Source organism: Camelina sativa, chromosome 20 (genome assembly GCF_030686135.1).
Source record: "Camelina sativa cultivar CO46 ecotype springtype chromosome 20, ASM3068613v1".
NCBI classification, from domain to species: domain Eukaryota; kingdom Viridiplantae; phylum Streptophyta; class Magnoliopsida; order Brassicales; family Brassicaceae; genus Camelina; species Camelina sativa.
This window is the reverse complement of record NC_141899.1, coordinates 31,789,115-31,810,451: the sequence shown is the minus strand read 5'-3', so window position 1 is coordinate 31,810,451 and position 21,337 is coordinate 31,789,115. Positions and strand designations below refer to the sequence as shown.

The window sequence follows — 21,337 nt, the reverse complement described above, 5'->3', positions numbered from 1 at the left end:
CCATCAAGAATTGATGCAGCTTATCTTCTTCCCGTTCCTTCGCAATTTCTTCAACCGTCTTGGCACGTTGAAAATCCGCAAGACTCGTCCATAGCTTGGTCAGCGTCCCATAATACGCTTCAACAGCAGATCCTTTTTGCTGACAATTGGCCAATTCAGTCTTAATCCGTTGTACTCTCTGTCCATTCTTAACAGAAAATCGCTTTTGTATTTGAGACCATAGGTCATGAGCGATTTCATGGTGAGACAAAGAGCTGCTCAAATCCGGTGCCACCGTGAGTCTGATCCAAGAAACCACCATGGCATTATTTGCCCACCAGTCTTCAAGATCATCGGAATCATCATTAGGTTTAGGAATAGTACCATCCACAAAACCAAATTTCTTTCTTGCCCGTAAAGCAAGTCGAAGGTTCATCGCCCACTCATCATAGTTAGGGCCAAGAAGTTGCGGTTGTGATATCACAGACCCGGGATTATCTCCAGCAGAGAGATCATATGGATCGATCCGACGCCGTGCTGATTCAACCCGTGCCTTGGATCCGGAAGACAGAGACGAACTCATCTTAGAAACAGAGTCTTCTTGTGACATGATTTAAGATATGTATACCGACAGAATAATCGAGTATACTAAGGTCAAGAAAAAGAAGAAATGAAACAAAGAATTTAAGCTTTAACAGGTATGGGTATAGAGGATCGAAGAGCCTAAAATTTTAGGTTTAGCTCTGATACCATGTCAAAAACCTTATTCGGTATAAAAGGTTTTCTCATTTCTCAAGTTGTGTAGGCAAAGCCTTATATACAAGTACAATATTTAACCTAATACCAAAGTATGGAAATAACCCAAATATACAACATTTATATGTTAATTACATAGATGAGCCCTGGCTCATAATATAAGCCAAAACCCACAAACCCTTTCTTTCTCTTGGTACCAAAACATATCTCCTTGTAACTGGACTGGCGTTTCTTGCAACACACGCAACAGAAGAGTGGCTTCCATCAACCTCTCTAGTCGCGGTCTCACTGGTTCCATAAGCCCAAGTATTGGTAATCTCTCTTTTCTCACATCTCTTCAACTTCAAAATAACCAACTTCAAGGTACAATTCCAAAAGAGATCACAAATCTTTTCCGGCTAAAGGTTCTTAATCTAAGCTCCAACAGCTTAGAAGGATCTTTACCTTCCAGCTTAAGCAAGTTAGTCAATCTCCAAATCCTCGATCTAACCTCAAACACGATCACTGGTCTTGTTCCAAACCAACTTGGTGATCTCAAGAACCTCAATATCTTAAACTTGGGCAAAAATCTTTTCTATGGACCAATTCCTCCATCTCTTTCAAACATTTCATCACTCACTGTTTTAAGCCTGGGCACAAACTCTCTTAGTGGTCCAATACCTTAAGAATTAGGTCGTCTTCAAAAGCTACAAGTCCTTGATCTCACCATAAACAACCTCACTAGAACAATTCCTCCTTGTATTTACAACATATCTTCTCTAGTCTATTTGGTTCTTGCTTCAAACAACTTATATGGTCAATTTCCAAGAAACATAGGAGACACACTTCCTAATCTCTTGGTTTTCAACATATGTTTAAACAAATTCACCGGAGAGATTCCAGATTCTCTATATAACCTCACAAACATTAAGGTAATCCGTGCTGCGCATAACCTTCTAGAAGGGACCGTACCATCAAGACTAGGCAATCTCCCATTTCTAGATATGTACAATGTTGGATTCAACAAGTTAGTTTGGGATAAAGATCAAGATCTCGATCATTTCATCAAATCTTTGAGTAATAGCTCTCATCTTAACTTCCTCGCATTTGATGGAAATCTCTTGGAGGGTGTTATTCCGGAATCTATCGGCAATCTTTCGAAGAATCTTTCGAAACTTTTCATGGGAGGGAACCGCTTCACGGGTAAAATTCCTGAATCTATTAGGCATCTCACAGGCTTGACACTCCTTAACATGAGTGACAATTCACTCACTGGTGAAATCCCTCGAGAGATTGGGAGTTTGAAAGGGTTACAAGTGCTAGAACTCGCAAGAAATCAACTTGTTTGGTAGAATCCCAAATTCTTTGGGCGATCTTGGCGCATTAAATGAGATCAATCTATCTCATAACAAACTAGAAGGTATGATCCCACCATCGTTTGAAAACTTCAAGAATGTTCTATCCATGGACTTATCCAACAACATAGTAAATGGAAGCATACCAAATGGAGTTCTCAATCTTCACAGCCTGAGTGCCATCTTGAATCTATCTAACAACCTATTATCTGGTCCTATTCCTCAAGATATAAGTCGCCTCGAAAACCTTGTAAGCCTAGATCTCTCTGATAACAAGTTATCAAGCAACGTTCCTTCTTCTATCAAAGGTTGTCAGAGCTTGGAGAAGCTAAACATGGCTAGGAATCATCTGTCTGGACCAATTCCGGAAACGTTAGCAGAACTGAAAGGTTTAGAGTTTCTAGATCTATCTTCAAACCAGTTTTCTGGTTTTATTCCCTTGAAGCTTCAAGATTTACAAGCTTTGAAGTCCTTGAATCTTTCATTCAACAATCTTGAAGGATGGATCCCAAGTAATGGGATTTTTAAGGATAAGAGTAACGTTTCTATGGAGGGAAATCCGAAGCTATGCACTCGCACCACTTGTGGAAAAACTCGGATGCGCAAAAAGCTTTTGATAGTGATCATTGTTATATGCGTGGTAGGTTTAATTGCGATAGGCGTGGTAACTTTCTTGCTTTTGAGAAGAAAAGTAACAAAGTCTACCACATCTGCAACATCAAGTACCTCACTTTCCAAGGAACCATTTATGAATGTCTCATATGATGAGCTCAGGAGAGCTACTGATAGTTTCAATTCTAGCAACCTTCTCGGCGTTGGAAGCTTTGGATCAGTATTCAAAGGGGTGATACGAGGAGTTGATGTCGCGGTAAAATTCATCGATCTCAAAGCTCAAGGATACTATAAAGGCTTTATCGCAGAGTGTGAGGCTTTGAGGAGTGTAAGGCACAGGAATCTTGTGAAACTAATGACTTCTTGCTCAAGTATAGACTTCAAAAACAGTGAGTTTCTAGCTTTGGTGTATGAGTTTTTGAGCAATGGGAGCTTAGAAGAATGGATCAAAGGCAGGAAGGTAAACTCTGATGGGAGTGTAGGTTTAAGTCTTGAAGAAAGAGTGAATGTAGCCATTGACATTGCATCTGCTTTGGATTATTTGCACAATGATTGTGAGGTTCCTGTTGTTCATTGTGATCTGAAACCAAGCAATATTCTTCTAAACGAAGAGATGGTTGCAAAGGTGGGAGACTTCGGACTGGCTCGTGTGTTATTCAACGCATCTGATGATGGTCGCCATGCTTCTATAAGTTCCACACACGTCTTGAAAGGCTCCATTGGTTATATTCCTCCAGGTATGTACTCGGATATTAATTTTTATATTTTATTTAATTTAAAACAATAAATTCTTCTGTGGAATATGAATTGCCTAGTAAATTTTATAACTAAATAAAAAAATTTGACGATCATGAATTCATGATGCTATGTATCTTCTTTGACAAGTGTGCCCTTAGCCGCTTTTATAAACTACTAGCAATGGATCCGCGCTACGCGCGGTAGTTAGATTAAAGTGTAATACCAGTTTTATTGTATAAAGTAATAAATATATATATATATATATATTATTTTTTGGGGAAATTTTACAAATAGTAAGAACTAATATATAATATAGAACTTTAGAAGACAAAACATATAATTTGTAAACCAAAGAGATGGAGTTGTTAAGCTAAATTTTTCTATATTAATTTTACCATTGTTTTTAAATTGCAATAGACACGCGGTACGCGCTGTAGTTACTTTAAGATGTAGTTTTACTTTTGTATATTATTTGTTTCTGTTTACGTTATGTCTACTGATGCTTTTTATATTATTTATAATGTCTACTGATGCTTTTTGGTTAAAGATAGTTTATTGAGTAAACTTATGGGTGCTTATAAAGTGAATGAATTAATCTTCTGAAATATATCTATTATATTTATTACTAACAAATCATCCTAATGTTTAGTAAACAAAAAGACTGAGTTGTGTAGGTAAATTTGTGTATATAGTTTGATTATATAGTTAGAGAATTTTAAATTAATGAAACTGGTGTGATAGAGTTATTTATTTCTCTACGACTCAGATTCTCTTAAATGTGTTTGTATTTTTTTGTTTCTTTTTAAATAGCTTTTATTATATGAGCTTGTACGATATCATATTAGTATTTGCTTCTCAATACTTGTGTATTTGGATTAATTAGTTAGTGGAGTATTGTTAAAGTTTTTTAAAAATGTTTATTGCTACATTTGTATTTTCCCGGAATTTTATTTTATTTGGTTGATGGTGTGGGCTTGTATTTCATTGAGTTTTAGGCCCTTTAGTGGTACGATTTTTGTATTGGTATTACTTATGTCACCTTTTTTTAATTTGTGAGGTCATTAATGGTATGCCGACCATCCATTCTTCTGATGTACAGGAGAGGTTGAGCTCTGAATTTTTGACAGTTGAATTTTTAATTTTATCCTCTTTCATATCCACTCAGGGTAACTGTATTTTGTTAATTGGAATTAGTAATTATTTCTTTTATCTCTTTTTTTAACGAAATCAGAATATAGACTCTGATTCGCTTCAATGAAGGATGGAGACTCTTCCTTACCATTAAGCACTTCTTCTTCTTCCGCCTTCTACTGTCAACCTCCGTTGTTCTGCCGGTAGCATTAACCATTTCACTAACGATCTTGTCTTCCCGATCCACAAGGATCTCGTTGTTCTTGTCAGTCTTCTTCATCTTCTTTGTGCCTTCCGATCGCTTGTGGGTAATTGGTTCTTCCCTGGTTTCTTCCTTGATTAGAACTGTTAATTCGACTTCTTCTTGATTTTCTATTTAATTAGGTGATGTTTTTTGGGGCTTGGTCTAACGAAGTTGATTTAGTAGTGCCGTTTGTGATTGTATTTTGATTAGCTGTGGTTTTCGTTCCCTATGATTTTTTCATTTTATTTATATTGTCAGTTTTCGGTTCTGTTCAATTGATTTTGGAATCGCTTTGCAATTTTAATTGAAATCCTGTTTTTGTGCTGTAACAATGTCTGAATTTTTATCACCTATGGAACCTACTATCAGCTGTATTTATCTGTTTCTTTTGTTCCCCTGGTATGATCTGTCTTCTCTAATGTTCTTTTTTATTCTGGGTTTGCTTAACTGTGTTTTTGGTTTGTAGTGCTTCTTAATACATTTTAATTTTTCCCCTTATAGGCAAAGACCATTTTGCTGATCTTTGTTGCCATCTTTGATTTTTTTAAAAACATTTATGTTTCGTGTCTTGCTTCTTTTTGGTTTTTTATTAAAAGAACGTCTATTTCGCTTGTTTTTGGTTTTTTATTAAACAAACTTGTAAAGAAGTCGAACGGTGGATATTTTGAGAATTATTACATCATGATAAAACTTGGAAACCATATTTCCGATTGTTAAGTTACATGAAGAATACAAACTTGATCATTTGCTTGTAGTAGTAGCATTGTTCGCATCTAGCTTCCATGTTATGTAGATTGCAGTTGATGGTTGGGTGAACTGATGCCAATGTTGTGTAGTAGCAGTGTAGCTTTTCGACATTAACTTTGTGTAATGACTTCTTGATATTTTTCCAGCATTGATCTCCTTTTCCTTTGTTCTGTTTCCAGCCTAGCTTATCCAGCCACAATTGTCCTTCTTCTGTGTCACCTCTGCACAACATGACAATTCCATAAAGGTACATACCGTTTTCATAACTACCTGCTGCTGCTATTTTCAAGTGTTCCAAGCCTTCTTCTGTGTTGTTCTTGTGAAAATATTCCTGGATCCCTTTGATGTAGTGGGCCTCGGCATTCCCACTTGCTATGCATTTTTCCATCAGATCTTGGTATTTGTTTAGTGCTGCTAGTGGATGCATTGCTAGTGGCCTTAGGTTGATATTCTTGTACACTCGATGATCTTGGGCTGCTTTGGCTAGTTTTGGTGATGTTAGCATAACATGTCTGACTGTCCTTCGTGAAGTCCGAGCAGCTCTTGAGATAATATCTCCTAGGACGTCGGTTGGTAGTTCGTCAAGTGAATAGGAGGTGTTTGGTATCATTTTGGTGAAGTTGAGAAGTATATTTTTTAAGTGTTTTCCCTTTGGTGATTTATAGGGTCGGTCTTCCTTGCAGTTTCGTTTCTTCGTGGTTAAAATATTATTCTCCGCATGCCATTTATTTGTTTAAACTCGACCTTTCATATTGACGTGTTAATTAGTATTGTCCGTTACTCGTTATAATCATTAATTTAGAACATTAATGTTTCAGTTATTTGGCTGAGTGGGTATTGATATTTATTTTGGTGTCCTTCTATATTTTCTACCGTTTTAAAGGTATGTAAATTAAGTTGTGTTTGTTAAAAAATTAGAATGGTAAGAAATGAATGGTATGTATATTAAACGTTTTATATTTTGAATGTTTTAAACAATATAGAAACCTATTTTTAATTTTTCCGTTTAGTATGTGTTTTAATTTGGTAGTCTGACTCCTACGATTCATTATGTTAGGTAATGTATGTTTGTTTAATATTTTCCCGATATTTTGGTTTTACTGTTGGGGTACCTTTTGTTGGCCTTTTGTTCCCTTTCTAATCTCATATATTACTTAAGATTACAAAATTCGAAGGTCATACTTTTGGAAAACATACTATATTGTAGTTCTCTAAACAAAGAAGTTTGTTAGAAAATGAAGTAACAATTGACAACATTGTTCCTCATTGATGCATTTCTTATAAATCAGTTGCCCTACATATTGGACAAATTCTACTTTCATAGAGCCATGCAATAATACATTCATGGTGGTAGATATGGTTACATTTCAGTCTGTTGATTTCAGCAACCCCTCTAAATGATTCCAAGCAAATAACGCAATCTTCATTTTCCTCTGCTTCGCTTGGTGGTTTTTTTGTTGTCTCCAGATTGGCAATGAGCATCTCTGTTGTAACGATGTTGTTTGCCTGGAAGTTGTAATCTGTAACTATGAAATTTATAAGAATGGTCCTATCGCTTGGGATTTCTGCTATTAGTACTGCGTTGAGAAATTGTAGGAACCATCCTATCTTTACTCTTGCCTCGTTGACTGGTATTCCATGAGATGCTAGATGGTATAGTAGGTTACCTCTTATGCTTACCAATGTTGATCCCTCGTAATTTCTGTGGAACGGGATGTGGATCTCGATTAGATGTTCACCTGTGTGTGGCCTTCTGATTGTCAGGATGATTGTATTGACGCTCTGTATTGTAGTAGGCTGAGTTACATAGGAAAAGGTGTAATCTCTATTTTGGTAGTTGGCCATTTTTGCTCTCTGATTGTATTTTTTAAGATTTTGTTATTGTTCTTAGGGAAAACTATATGCAGGCAATATATATAGATGGCCTCGGGTTGTTTTAAAGGGTCATGCATTAATGTTTTTATGCTTATAAAAAGTTTTGACCATATGGTTTTTTTAAGTGGCTGTCGTTTCGTTTTTCCTGTAATGTATAGTGGGGCATTAAAGTTGTAGTTATATCGTTCTTCTCATATGTCAAACCGATCCCTCGTATGTGTTGGAATTTCAATATATCATTTTATTTTTGATGAGCTTTAAAATTGTTGACGTATTGGTTTTATAAATAATTCACCATGCTTGTACCGGATCATTTCTATTTAAATTTGTATATGGGCTGTCTTTTTTTCTTACCGTAGCGTTTTGTTAATAGGCTGTAGCCCAATTTGTCCGTCGAATTGAAGGTCCATTTTAGTGTTTTTAATATTCGTTTTTTTGTAATTGAAGTTGCCGTCCTTGTACTTTTGTTTAATTTCTTTGCTGCTTCTTAACTTTTTATTTTGCAAAGTTGTTTCTTGTTGAAAAATGTAAATTTTTTCCTTTACTGTTTTATGCCATTTTTTTGGGAGATATGATGACAAGGTAATAGAGAACCTGTTGTAAACCAGCGGATATTTCAGTATCTTGTTTTCTGTTTGTAGACCAATTGCATGATGTGGTTCGCTTTTTTGCTCGTTAGCTGCTACTATTTCGGTATTTTTAGTGTAGTTGCAGTAATAAGACATGCTAATGTTGACTTTGTTTTTATTTCGGTAATAATGAGTTGGGGACAACTTGTTTATTCCTACTTAGGTCTCACTGTTACTCGACCTGTCAATTTTTTTTTTGTTTGTGGCAAACATTGATATGGAAACATGTTGCTGTGAATCTGGGCATAGTTAAATTAAACCTTATGTTTTAAAATATAAGTACTGACAAAGCAATATGAAAAAGAGCAGAGAAAGTGAAAATCGCTGAAAGTAGTTCAGATACATTTTTTTTTTAATGCTAATTGAGGTTAACAAACTTCCTCATCTGTTTGTAGTAGTAGCACTTCTTGCATCTTGTATCCATGTCATTGAGCTTGCATATCTTGTTTGGTTTGTTGTTTCTTATGGATTGAAAGTAGCATGGTTTCTTGATGATTTGGATGCCTTGGAGAGATAGTTTGACGTTGCTCCAACAACGATCAGATCTTGTCATTGATTTTACCCATTCAAGCTTATCCAAATGTTGTTTACCTTTCTCTATGTCTCCCCTGCATAACATGAGAATTCCATATAGATAAATGCCTTTTTCATACAAACCTTCAGCAGATGTTTGGAGATGATGAAGGCCGATGTCTGTGTTGTCATGGTAGAAATATTGTTTGATGCCTTCGATGTAATGAGCTTCAGCGTTTCCAGTTTGTAGACATCTCTCCATAAGTGCTTGAAAGTTGTGTAATGTTGCTAATGGATGCATGTCTAGTGGCTTGAGGCTGAGTTTTTTTGTAACTCTTTCATCTTTGCAGGCTTTTGCTAGTTCATGAGAGACACGCATGCAATGAACAATTTCTTGACGGCCAGCTTTTGCAACTCTGGACATAATTTCGCCAAGAAGATCTTGTGGTAAGCTTTCTAAGACTGATAATTTTTTATTTGGAGGCATTTTCGCTGTTGATTATGTCGTATGAATCTGCCTTTTCGTTTGTGCTCATTATCCTGGTTATATAGTTGTGATCTCTTTGGCGTTTCAGATTTGCATTACATCAATTTACTTTTTTAGAATTGCATTACTGGAGGTAGTGGCCATTGATTACAATTATGTTAGTGGGAGTAGTGGGCAGGCGGATCTTTATTGTTGATTTATCTCCGTTTTTTAGTTTAATTGAGCGGATGTTGTGGGTCTCCGTTTGGTCTTCTGCTACTCTGTTTGTATTTGCCGCATTTGGTATATTTTTGCAGGCCCTTTTCATAACTTATTCTGGATTGGTGTTGTTTCTTTTTCTATTATCTCAATCTATTTTAGCCCATTATTCTAGTGGTCTATAAGCAATAGAAGTTAGTAGTCTCATCATTTGTCAAATAATGGTTCGTTATAAAGATGTATAATACATATGTGATAATTTAAAAGGAACGTTAACGAATTTAGATTAAGCAAGTCTTGTATTTGAAAATGTTCATTTCTCTGGAGTTTTTAAAAAGTGTACGTAATTGCTTTTGCTGCAATTTGGGGGTTGGAATAGAGGCGAATTAGCCAATGAGTTCTGTCCTCTTCTTTTACCTGAGATCAATAATTGAAGAAAGTTAGTTGAAGTTCCGTCAGCTTAAAAGAGGAGCTCCTATAAAAAAATTTCCTTTCTTCGACATATATTAAAGTGCTTAAGCAGCGTGAGTTAGCTTAGTACCTCTTTAAGTTGTAATGTTGGTGAATACTTCTTTGTAGACAATATTCATGACCCCTCCAGTACCATGTTTGTCTGCGGTAGCGTCTAGGATTTTCAAACCTGAGTTCGAAGTTACACGAGATAGAGCTACATACAACTGCCCGTGAGTGAAGACTGAATGTGGTAAATAGAGAGCAACTTGATTCAAACTTTGTCCTTGACTTTTATTGATGGTCATAGCATAGCACACCCTAATTGGAAATTGCTTTCTTCTTAGGGTGAAAGGATGCTTGCTGTCATTAGGAGACAAAACAATTTTTGGGATGAGGACTTTTTCACCAACATGGGTGCCCGTGAGAATTTCTGCCTCGATTATCCTTTGCCCAAGTCGCGTGATAAGAAGCCGCGTACCATTGCATAACCCTTTCTTCTGGTTTAGATTTCGGAGGAGCATTACAGGTACACCTTCTTTCAACCTTATCTTGTGGTTTGGTAGGCCTGGAAACTCGAGTGAGTTTAAATATTCAACTGTGTATAAGTTGTTCCAGTCGCCTCCTGGTGCCAGCTCTGTTTGAATTGAATCTGAGCTTAAATACTCTGTAATGTCACCTGCAACTTTTGATAGTTGATAATCATTTATTTTGAGTACAGTCTCATTGCGAGGAGTGAGAATAGCCCTTTCGGTTAGGTACTGTCGTTTCTTGTAGCTCTCAGGGAACCTTGGATACGCAGCTGTTGTAATCTCTTCTAGATGGTTCCCTTTGTTTGGTAGAATTAGAGATTGGTTTATTGCTATTCTGCGACCTCCTCCATCTTCATCAGGGGTAGTGCTTGCTGACATTGAGGTTCCATCCCCTACTGTTAAAATCCATGCTGCAAATTCTGCGTCTGATTGGTCAAGTCTGAGGTTTTTAGACAAATTGAATATTTGACATGCAGGCCATAGATGAGAACGATTAATAGCAGCTTGGACGGTGTCTTGGCGGCTTCCTTGGGGAACAACAGGTAATATCTGTCTGAAGTCTCCCCCAAGTAAAACTGTTTTCCCTCCAAATGGTTTGTTAAGTGCTGAATCATCTTCTAAAGCCATCAGGTCTCTGATTGTTCGATCTACAGCCTCAAAGGCATGGCGATGGGCCATGGGTGCCTCGTCCCATATTATCAAGTCAGCCTTGGTAACTAAAGAAGCTAGCATTGTACCTGACTTTATTTCACATGTTGAACCTTCGTCGACTGTTATTGGTATCTTGAATCGTGAGTGTGCCGTTCTTCCGCCAGGTAGGAGCAGAGCAGCTATACCTGCTGACGCAACTGGGATGACAACTTTGCTGATCGAACGCAACTTTGCTATTATTGTCTTGTATAGGTAAGTTTTTCCTGTACCTCCAGCTCCTTGGACAAAAACAGTCTCCCTGATATCTCTTCTACGGATTTAAAAACTGCATTGTAGACCCGTTTCTGCTCTTCAGTAAGCGATGGAAATAATTTGCTGTGTTTATCTCTTTCTTTGTCAGCGTCAATTTGCAAGTCTTCTGTGATGCAACTTTGTTTCATTTTTTTCAAAATAACCTTGTTAGGCAATGGCATGCCTTCGAAATTCGAGAGGCATTTTTCATTCTCTATTAGTAACTGCTCGATTTCAATCAAAGCATATTGCTCCATCTCAATGTCTTTGAGTTCCAAACCTGAGAAATTAAAGACCTTTCTTTTGTTATGCTGCACATCTTCTGCTAGGTATCTCCAGTTTTTGTCCCATAGTTCTCTTGGCTTAGCTACTTCACAATAGATCAGTAGGGTAACAAACAAATAGCGTAATTGGTACGCTGTTGCCCAAAAAGACGCCTCTTTTAGTACATCGTGCCACTCTTTGTCGTCGTCCAGTAGTCCTCTAACATAGCATGCTTCTTTATATGTTGCATATATAACTCCAGCCACTGTCTTAATGTCGTCAAAACATGTAGGACCTTTGACAATATTCAATAATACTCTGAAATAAAACAAATCTCCTGCTGAGGGGTGGATATGGACTATCCTACCAATTGCGAGACCTTGTTTCCTCCTACTCCAGGTCTTAGTAGTGTTCCACACATAATATTTTGGAAATTCCACATATGTAAGCTCAAATGCCTTCTTTTCTGACCTGTGTGCTTTGCTAGGTGACTCTTTCTCTCTTTTGTTATTTGCCATCCACTCAGTGAGCATTGTCTTCTCTACATCATCTCTTGTAAGAATGCTCTGTAAACGTTGCCTCTGGTCAAAAAGCAGTCTATGTTGATCTTGAAGATGTATCTGCAGTCGTATCACAGCTGGCTTGTGATAATGGATGTGGAAAGCAAATATTCTCCACACTGCTTCGCATGCAGACACATAGCGGCAATCAAGGTACTCACTTATTTCATCTACAGCCTGAGGTTCTTCTTTACTCGACCCTTGTTTTTCTTTCCCTTTTCTGGGTCTCACAATCACAAACGTAGCTTTGTCCACACCTTTTGTAATATACTTGAAAAGATATTTTACTGCGCTTGTCTTGCAACACCATTCGACATTGATATGTCCCTTATACTTTTTCAGCAAAGGTAGGTTGTGTGGTACTACATGTTGATTATCTAATCTTGTTCCACCTTTCAAAACAGATTTGGACTCATCGTTGTGTCGTCGGTAGACAACATAACCAGATTTGTCAATGGTTGTGTTCTCCACAAATTTTCGTGGAAACTTTTTACTACAGACACCATTTTCCATGCATGGTGAGTACGGTCTATCTAGACCACAGGGTCCATGCATCATATGTTGTTCTACCAGTTGAAATCCTTCCGGATCTTCTTCCTGATCTGGTAGTTCAGCCGATATGAATTTGTCTATGACAGCTGGTTCTGGGTTTTTGCTTGTACCTTCTAGCCAGAGAAGAATGTGTGCATGTGGGTCAGACTCAGAGTTTTGATGGGTGTCGACCTAGTAGAAGGAGAAGTGCAAAGAGTAAGTGTTATATGGTACACAAAGTAACAATATTCGTAGAATGAACTGTGTAAACGTTAAAAGAGTTGAGAATTCTATAGATACCATCTGCGAAGTCAGTGTTGTTGCTTGTATGTTGGTTAACTTGACCATATCTTTATCAAAAGCGACAAAAACGCCGTTTGACATCCCGTCGTTAACGACCAACTCAACACGGTATCTTCGAAATTATGACATTGTCAAAGAAGAGAATAGTTAGAAATCAAGTTACTAACTGATTAGAAAAACAATTGTAAACTATGTTGCTGTTAGTAATTTTACTTGACATCTCCGATTGCAGATGTTGAACCGCACTTGTAGTTATTGCATGCTAAGGACGCCTCCTTCTTGACCATTTTCGTCCCACACTCTCCACAGGAAATGAAACTCCACCCATGCTGACTTTGTATGTCCGTCACTGTCGCCGTGCATAAAAATTCAGCTTCCTATAATAAACCAGCATGGTGATAATAAAGAGGTTAAAGAGTGATAATAAGATGTTAATCACAGCAATGTAGTTATTTAACCAACACAAAAAGGAAGAAACTGCGATGGAAAACACCTCTGGATTTGCAGTGGCGAGAAACTGATTGAGTTCTTCGATGGATACATGTTCAATCTTCTCTACTCCATGATATGGTGCGATCGAATTGGTCCCATCTTTATCTCTCCCCTTCAACCTGTTTCTCGGTGTAATTAAGCGTTGGTAGAGGTTAAATATTTAAATTTAATAAGTTTGTCAAATATAAAAAATTTTAAACAACCTTTTAAATACCTTTCAGCAAACTGTTGTGTTGTTGTGTAGTCTCCATCACCATAAAACTTAGTCCCAGATGTGGCATTAAGATAAAGTTCACCTGAAGAGTATGGGTGGGTTTGAAATCAAAGATTTTTTTTATACTGGGTTAAACAATATCTGATGACAAACAATCAATAAGATGAAGTGTTTCACCTCCGAAAATCTTTGGGTTTATATTGGTCGCTAATAGAATGAAAGTTCCCTCCTCTTTCTTGCTAAAGAACTTGTCAAGTGAGGTTGCATGATCATCAAATGCACTTAAACGGACCTTCTCCCCACTGAAACAAGAGGCAACATCTGGTAAGTACACATATCGACAGAAGAATTACATTAACAGATGTATTTGATGAAAGAGGGTGAGGGTGAACCTTGCAAGACGCATGTGGACTAACATCCTTTCCAAAGTTTCTGACATCCCATTACGATACACTTTGGTGGATACAATTTCGCCCATAACATCTATTAAGGGCATAAACATATGAAATTCAATTCCCCAACCAGATATATTATAACATATCATTCCCAAGAAAGTCTACCATGAATGCAACCTAGTAAACACACTTTTGCAGAATAGTCTACATATTTAATGTTTCAAAACATGAACAAACCTGGCAGCTCCATATTGGTGTTCGCAAGCCTTAGCAACTCTTCATGTGTCTTTATGCGGAAAAACTCTTTAGGAATAAGACACAAGGACTCTTCTGCTTCCACAAATAGAGTGGCTGCTGTGAAGCATATGGAAAAGTGGAAGTCCGACAGCTTGAAACGGGTGTTGCTTCTGGTGACGTCTAACGCAGAGATTGTGTAAATTGCCCCATCACGCAGAGCATCTTCGAATTTGTGAAGGTGGGTGATGTAGATGGAACCTTGCATGACAGTAGACTGGAACCAAGGGAAAAATTAGAAAGGGTCACTAAATAATTGAGTTTCAATCAAAAGGGGACAACAGAGATTAATGGTACCTTTTCGTCAATGAGTAGGAAATCAACACCCATAAGTTGTCCACCTTTTTTGACGTTTCGCGCTGGCCAGTAACGGAGGATCCTACCAACAATTTGTTGATCAAGTCGACCAAGTTTGAGGTCAGCGAAAGGAACGAAAGCAGAATTCATATCTGTGAGAATGGATCAGTAAGTTGAGACAATGTAAATTGCAAAAGATTGCTATAAATAAGAGAAGGACTTACGAAGATTTAAGGAAGAAGTAGAGGTCTGTGCATTAGATGCGAATTAGATGCGAGAAGATGAAACAACATCATCAGCCGTTACCAACAAAAACTTCCAATTTGTAGTGAAACACATGGAAAGATCGATCAAAATATGGAGGAGTGGAGGAATTGAATATGAATAGTTTGTGTAGGAAGAGAAGATATTAAACGCCATAGCTCGCGAGTAAATGAAGGGAAAAACGTCTGAAGGTGGAGCGTCCCCGACACCAACGACCAAGAACATGACGGCGAGTAAATGCGTTAGTAGGTTTAGATGAATTTAGAAATGGTTTGGGCCTTTAAACTTTATCAGTTAGATAGGTAAATGATTGTTTTACTGGGTCTAATAAAATTCGAAAATCCATAAAAATATTAGAGAGAAGTGGATGTGGTGTTGGGTCAGTTTGATTGTTATGTGATTGTTTTTCTGGGCCAAATAAAAATCGAAAATCCATAAATATTAATGAGAAGTGGATGAGGTGGCTGCACAAAAAGAGAGAAAAAGTTAACTTTATATATATAGATATATATTCTGTCGTATACATGCATGCAGAGTATGGACTTGGAGAAAAGCCATCACGAGCAGGAGATGTGTATAGCTTTGGAGTGATGTTGTTAGAGCTTTTTAGTGGGAAAAGCCCAATGGACGAGAGCTTCCAAGGAGATCAAAGTTTGGTGAAATGGATAAGTCATGGGTTTCAAAATAATGCAATTGTGGAAGTGATTGACCTTAGACTTAAAGGACTCATGGACGATATTTGTGGTGCAGAACTTCATACAAAAATTGATTGCCTTAACAAAATTGTGGAAGTTGGTTTGGCTTGCACTGCGAATGCAGCTGGTGAACGGATGAACATGAGAGATATGCTACGCATCTTGAAAGCGGCTAAGGGCACACTTGTCAAAGAAAACTAATGGCGATCATTTCGTTAGTGAAGATGACAAAAACAAAAATAAAACAAAAATTCTCTATTTATAATCTATAGTAATTTAAAGTGTTTTTTGTTTTTAAATAAATGGTTTGTAATTCTCTTTGCATGTAATATTCAGGAAAAATAAAGGTTTTCGGATTTTCAGTAAATGATTTTTTTATGCTTAATTTTTTTTGCAGAATGGCCAAAATTTCTAGAGTTAAAACAAATGTACATGAAAAATTTAGGATGATATATTTCACCAATGAATTTATTTATTAACGGACCTGAATGTTCGTAAGTTCTTTAGTGGTTTTTGGATTATAGATTTTGGTTTTTGGATTTTACATTTTGCAACCATTCAAAGTCTAAGCAAATTTCTCTTCCTATACTTGAAAACTTTTTTCTTTTTTCTTTTAATGGTTTTTGTAAACACAGCTTGAGACGGTTAAGTTTGCTGGTTACTGGTTTAGGCGTGAAAGGAAAGTTCAACATGAAAGAACTGACAGCAGAGAAATATACGAGAATATAGAGAAAGTGTACGAACATATGTAAGCTAACCTTTGGTAGAAATTCTAGGCTCTTGCTACCAGAGGCGCACCAGGTTTCAGCTTGACACTAAATGTAATATGTAAGCTAACCTTTGGTAGAAATTCTAGGGATTGTAGATGCAGCATCTTTCTTGTAATTTTTTCTGCCCCATCATGTTCAAGTGCGTCTTTTGGGTTAATCATCATTAGCTTTTCCAAGAACATCAATGGACATTTCCTTTGAATTCAGAGCTAGGAAACAAAAACAGATTGCACTCAAGAACAGGTTCCTTTAGTAACAGCATAAACTCCTTAGAACCCTTATAATTAACACGTTGAGTTATTTTGTTACACATAGAAATAAGAAAACAACATAGGGATCAACCTTACCCGGTATAACAGCTTCAGGGCTGAAAGGTGACAGTTGAGCTTGACTTCAAGATATCATTTAAAGTCTCATACAAAATATTACCTTTCTGCTCTGTAACTCGACAGGATGTCCCGTGAACCACTGAACTCATAAGGAAATAAAGTGATGGCAAAAGAGAAGCTTTGGTAAACAGAAATCGCTCTGCCAAGTCCTTTGGCTTGATGGTAAAAGAAGGGATTTTGGTTGAAGCGGATGCTTTAACTTCACACAGAGAGCAAAATGAACCCAACAGCTCCAGATGGATTTGCTCTACCAATGATATTTGTATCTTTCTTCGATGATACACCTCCTAGAGACAACTCTCATGAACCACAATTTACCAATACACGAATCTGCTTAATGACTAGTTGGAGTGTTTGTAAGAACGTGGTTTACCTGAAACATATCATCCCACCTTGGAGATTTTTCAACCATTTGCTTAACCACTGAGTTTATCTTCCATTCTTGGAGTCACACTTGAGACACAAGTTTGAGTGAGAGTGGATATTATCATAATATCATCCCTTTTTGTTTTTCGCTTCTTCTTTGGCCGTTTATCGTCACATCTTCCTTTGTGTATATTTCTTTCCTCCTCCATTATCCTGTGTTCTGGTTCTTGAAAGCTCGCTTCAACAGGAACATCATACTTTTCCCAATGAGAACTGTTTTTGTTTTTATCATTTTCATACACCAAATTCAAACCGCACTTCAACACCTTGAATATTCCTATCTCACTTGTACCACCTGTCACAGTAAACTCAAGGGAGGCTTCACTAAAAGCGCATTTATCAGAGTTCTCGTCTTCGAGACACCTTATTGTATGTGGGGAACTAATGTAGGCTATAAAAACATGATCTGACTGAATTTTGTCTTTCTTGTCTCCCTCTCTAGTCCAAATTCCCACTGGACATGTAAAGGGGACCCAAGACTTGCCTTCAACTTTTATTTTAAAGGTGCATGCCACCGAGAAGCAGCTGATTTGATCTTGGCTGTCAGGAAACGAGACTACAGCACAGAGAGCTATTCCAGAAAGCCTCTTGACATGCCAATGTGGGAGAAGTTTTCGTTGCAACAGAGATCCAACTGCTTCATGACCAAACCACGAAGGCACTTCACATCCAGGAAAGCAAGTGCTGAACAAAGCCTCTGAACTACGACCCTGAAAATGAAAATCATTATTGTGGAGTTTCCTGAAATATAAGAATCAGAGTGATACAGAGAGCGACATGGAGATAGAGTTAGAATATAGAGAGAGACCCCATTGTAGTGTCTACGAGCATCTGACAGCAACTGACATTTCCTTTGAGCATATGATGTGATTTCCTCCTTTGCAGCTTGCTCTAGGTTACCACAGTTGGTGAAGTTGAAAGCGCAATGGTTCTGCACGGTTGACATGATACGGACCAGTGGTTTTGCAACATTCTTCAGTGAGCTACAGCCATGTGCATCTAAGTGCTGGAGAGTTGGTGGCAACTCTGGAATAGATGTAAGCTTCGTACAATACTTCAAATCCAGCTGTGTTAAGTGAGAAAGTTGATTTATACCCGCTGGAATGTAGCTGATCTGATCATTTATGCTTAAGCATAAATACTGCACTGAGGGTAACAGTGGCATCGTTTTTATGGATGTCCCATCCAGGAGTAAAACTTTTAAAGTGCTCTTATTCATTCCTGGAAACTCATGGAGCTTTAAACAACCAGAGAGTACAAGTTTTTGAAGACATTTCAGGTCACCAACACAGGTCGGGATATTTTCCAGCATTCTGCAGTCCTTCATATTCAATAAGACAAGTCTCTTGAGGTTCACCACATTGTCAGGAAGTTGACTTATCGCTGTTCCGTCCAAGTATAAAGCCTCTAGATTTTCTGGAATCAACGGAAATTCCTTGAAGTTTGAGCAGTTGCTGAGGGTGAGAATTTTCAGAGATATCAAATTCACATCTCGAAGAGATAAGAGACTTGTGCACCCTTCAAGGTTCAATCTTTGAAGATTTTGAGCCTTCGATAATCCTGACAAGCTGGTTAACTTGCTTGAGTGATTGAGATCCACCCACTTTAAAACTGGTGTATCCTGTGACAGCAAAACATTTATATACCAGTCAGAAAAAACTACCTAGGTTCACTAATATAACGCAAAAAGGCTAAGAAACTGTTTGTCAAGAAACACACCTTAAGACCATCCCAAAGCCGTTCAATCTCACTGTATGGCAGCTTAAGGTCAACGAGATTAATTGGGTCGAAATCGTTTGGAAGTTCCTCCAATGGGAATTTCAGCCACTGGAGGCATCGGACCTCTTTCAATGGTAGCTTAAGCCCATCAGGGAGGTTTATCTTATTGTTGGTTTTACATTCGTGAGGACAATGAGAATTGTAGAACTTGAGATACCGGAGATTGTGCATATTTTTGAAGTGTTCACGGTCTAAGCTTGTTTCACCCTTCATTTCAGACAAATCTAGGAAAATACCTCTGACATCAGCAGCTCCCTGGTAACAACAACAATAACGAGAACAATATTAGCAAAGAGAAAAACAGATTAAGTTTGGTCAATAAAAATCTATAGGAACTTCTAGTCTCACCATTGTTTTTTGCTGTACATTGATTATGTCTTGATGAAGCCACAACCTCCGTTGTTTGCTACCACCTTGAGTGGATGCTTTAAGATCAAGTTCCCTAGAAAATGTATACAGCAGATCATGCATCTCCACACGGCCGTCACAAGTATCAATCAGGAACTTATTTTTCAGGACTTTTATTGCTTCAGCAGATCCAGGGTCAGAAGAAAACAGTAAACTTTCTACATAATCCACATCCTGCGATCTGAAACAGGCTATGTCGAGAAATGCATCTTTCTGCGCCGAACTCAATTCATCATAGCTTACTTGCACGACCTCTCCAATATAAGTAGTGGGACTTTGAGCGAGTATTTTCAGTTTTGTTTCCCAATGCTTTATATTTTTTTCATAAAGTTCTCTACCCAATATCTTCAGAGCTAGTGGATGGCCTCTGGCATAAAGCACAAACTCATCAGAAAGCTTCATGAAATCCACCTTTGGAGGAATGGCTTGATCATAATGAAAGGCATGATAGCGAAAAAGTTGTAAGCCGTCTATGTGATTTAATTGCCTGACCACATAAGTGTCATGAACCAGACCCTTTAATAAGGACATATCGTTTGTTGCAATGACAATCCTGCTGCCATCTTTGATCCACTCATGTTTACTGTGAAGATCATATTTCCCAAGAAGAGCATCTATTTGTTCCCTTCCACTAACATCATCAAGAACGACAAGAACCTTACGTTCGCGCAGCAGACCCTTATGAGTTTTGTATGGTTCTTCTATACAATCTATTTGGGGATTATTCAACTCCGGTAGTAACTTTTCTAAAAGCAATGTAGGCAAGCACTCTAACCTGAAGTTATTTGCCTTTTCACGGATTTGATGAATTAACGCATGCCTAGAAAACTTGCCCTCCCACGTCTCAATGAGCTCTTTCAAAAGTGTGGTTTTACCAATTCCGGGCATCCCAACAACTCCAATGACACGAGTTCCCTTGTATTTAACAAGATCCAACTTGTCTTCCAACTCTTTGAGACGTTCTTTGATTCCAAAAGTCTTATCCTTTTCGCCTCCTGATGAAGTTCGAGTGAAAATGTCTTCTGATGGCTCCACAGAGGCCTTTGGGCTTCCCTCCGACGAAACTCTCTTCAACGCTTTCTTAACCTCCTTGACGATTTGGTTGAGTATTTCACTCTCAGGACTGCAACACGAATGAGGAAAATAAGATCACCATGACCTTCCTAGATTCCCATTAAAGGTTCCTTAACTAATCTAAAAATTGTAATCACTAAAGGATCGAGCTTTAGGGGTTAATCAGTTACCTTTTCTCGTGCACAGTGATGCCAATTAAGTCAGGAATCCATTTCAAAGCTTTTTTCCACTCTTTCTTCTTGGTGACATCACGTTCCTCAAGATCCCTAAATGCATCACCGAACTGTCCCCTAACGCCTCTCACAGTTGACGGTTCCAACTTGTAAAAGACGGGAATAGCAACTAGTTTACCTTTCTCCACACAATCTTTGATCATCGCTAGCTCTCTCAAACACCATGTTGATTCGGTGTACTTGCCGGAGAAGATAGCGAGAGCGATTCGAGACTCCTGTATCTTCGTTAACAGCGTTTCTAGAGGTTCGCCTTTGTCTGCGTAGTTGTCGATGAAGACTTTTATGTTATCGTTTTCTAAGGCTTCGACGAGGTGGCTGACGAATCCGAGGCGTAGATCCTCTCCACGGAAGTTGATAAACACTTGGTGTTGCGGTGGGAGATCGGAGGAGGATGCCGCCATGGCGAGAACACTGTTTCGGTTCTAGGTAGTCAGATTCTTCAGAGAAACAGGGTTCGATCTGCAAGTTGAATCATCTATTTAGTCCAGATTTCTATTTTCCAAATTAATTAATCTTTTCTTTTTCTTGGTCATAATAATTTCTTTTTTCTTTTTAACACCTCGGATATTTTATTAAACGGTAAAAGGGTGATACAAATAGTTAACCAACCATGTAGGTGGTATTGAGTACACTTGATATAATTATAACTAGGTGATTAAAGAAAAAAAAATTAATTTAATTATTTAAAATGTGGAATTAAAATTTTTATATATTTTAAAACCTTGTTTAATTTTTTTAATTTTTATATTAGTTCGTATGTTCAGACATAAATTATTTTTTT

The 21,337-nt window shown here is 37.7% G+C and overlaps 3 protein-coding genes and 1 pseudogene across 10 annotated transcripts; 1 reads left to right on the top strand and 3 right to left on the bottom strand.

Annotated features, from left to right (window-relative positions):
- The first annotated feature begins 730 nt into the window (after window positions 1–730).
- LOC104772815 (uncharacterized) lies at window positions 731–15,862 on the top strand (annotated as a pseudogene).
- Window positions 9,454–16,375, bottom strand: LOC104771684 (uncharacterized). Of its 6 annotated transcripts, none has more exons than XM_087504526.1 (12): window positions 16,236–16,375; window positions 14,743–14,767; window positions 14,519–14,670; window positions 14,165–14,438; window positions 13,925–14,015; window positions 13,710–13,834; window positions 13,533–13,614; window positions 13,320–13,437; window positions 13,040–13,203; window positions 12,824–12,938; window positions 9,785–12,715; window positions 9,454–9,660 (listed from the first exon to the last, which is right to left on the bottom strand). In XM_087504526.1, exons 3-11 carry the CDS (start codon window positions 14,666–14,668, stop codon window positions 11,114–11,116), a joined length of 2,721 nt encoding a protein of 906 aa, XP_087360652.1. In that variant the 5' UTR covers window positions 14,669–14,670; window positions 14,743–14,767; window positions 16,236–16,375; the 3' UTR covers window positions 9,454–9,660; window positions 9,785–11,113. The 6 variants fall into 6 exon arrangements, with proteins under 6 accessions (XP_087360652.1, XP_087360653.1, XP_087360655.1 ...); XM_087504527.1 differs by having other exon boundaries at window positions 14,519–14,600; XM_087504529.1 differs by having other exon boundaries at window positions 14,519–14,600; window positions 14,743–14,967; window positions 16,236–16,371.
- On the bottom strand, window positions 9,782–10,958 carry LOC104771682 (uncharacterized). The gene has a single exon (XM_087504530.1). The coding sequence runs from the start codon at window positions 10,956–10,958 to the stop codon at window positions 9,789–9,791; it is 1,170 nt and encodes a 389-aa protein (XP_087360656.1). The 3' UTR covers window positions 9,782–9,788.
- On the bottom strand, window positions 16,009–21,083 carry LOC104773970 (disease resistance protein RPS4B). Of its 3 annotated transcripts, XR_765226.3 has the most exons (7): window positions 20,494–21,083; window positions 19,190–20,372; window positions 18,782–19,096; window positions 17,871–18,683; window positions 17,010–17,772; window positions 16,595–16,923; window positions 16,009–16,456 (listed from the first exon to the last, which is right to left on the bottom strand). XR_765226.3 is itself a non-coding variant. In XM_010498643.3 (6 exons), the coding sequence occupies exons 1-5, from the start codon at window positions 20,955–20,957 to the stop codon at window positions 17,053–17,055; spliced, it is 3,495 nt and encodes a 1,164-aa protein (XP_010496945.1). In that variant the 5' UTR covers window positions 20,958–21,083; the 3' UTR covers window positions 16,496–16,923; window positions 17,010–17,052. The 3 variants fall into 3 exon arrangements, 2 of the variants coding, with proteins under 2 accessions (XP_010496945.1, XP_010496944.1); XM_010498643.3 differs by lacking the exon at window positions 16,009–16,456 and having other exon boundaries at window positions 16,496–16,923; XM_010498642.3 differs by lacking the exon at window positions 16,009–16,456 and having other exon boundaries at window positions 16,496–17,772.
- Window positions 21,084–21,337: the final 254 nt, after the last annotated feature.

Excerpts from the sequence above, each read along its gene's own strand:
- LOC104773970 (XM_010498642.3), bottom strand. The coding sequence starts at position 20,957 with ATGGCGGCATCCTCCTCCGATCTCCCACCGCAACACCAAGTGTTTATC. Across the intron at positions 19,097-19,189 it reads ATGTACAGCAAAAAACAATG|GGAGCTGCTGATGTCAGAGG; the intron begins GTGAGACTAGAA and ends TGTTGTTACCAG. Across the intron at positions 18,684-18,781 it reads GGCTTTGGGATGGTCTTAAG|GATACACCAGTTTTAAAGTG; the intron begins GTGTGTTTCTTG and ends TTGCTGTCACAG.
- LOC104771682 (XM_087504530.1), bottom strand. The coding sequence starts at position 10,958 with ATGCTAGCTTCTTTAGTTACCAAGGCTGACTTGATAATATGGGACGAG.
- LOC104771684 (XM_087504526.1), bottom strand. The coding sequence starts at position 14,668 with ATGAATTCTGCTTTCGTTCCTTTCGCTGACCTCAAACTTGGTCGACTT. Across the intron at positions 14,016-14,164 it reads CACCAATATGGAGCTGCCAG|ATGTTATGGGCGAAATTGTA; the intron begins GTTTGTTCATGT and ends TGCCCTTAATAG. Across the intron at positions 12,939-13,039 it reads TCTGCAATCGGAGATGTCAA|ATACCGTGTTGAGTTGGTCG; the intron begins GTAAAATTACTA and ends ATAATTTCGAAG.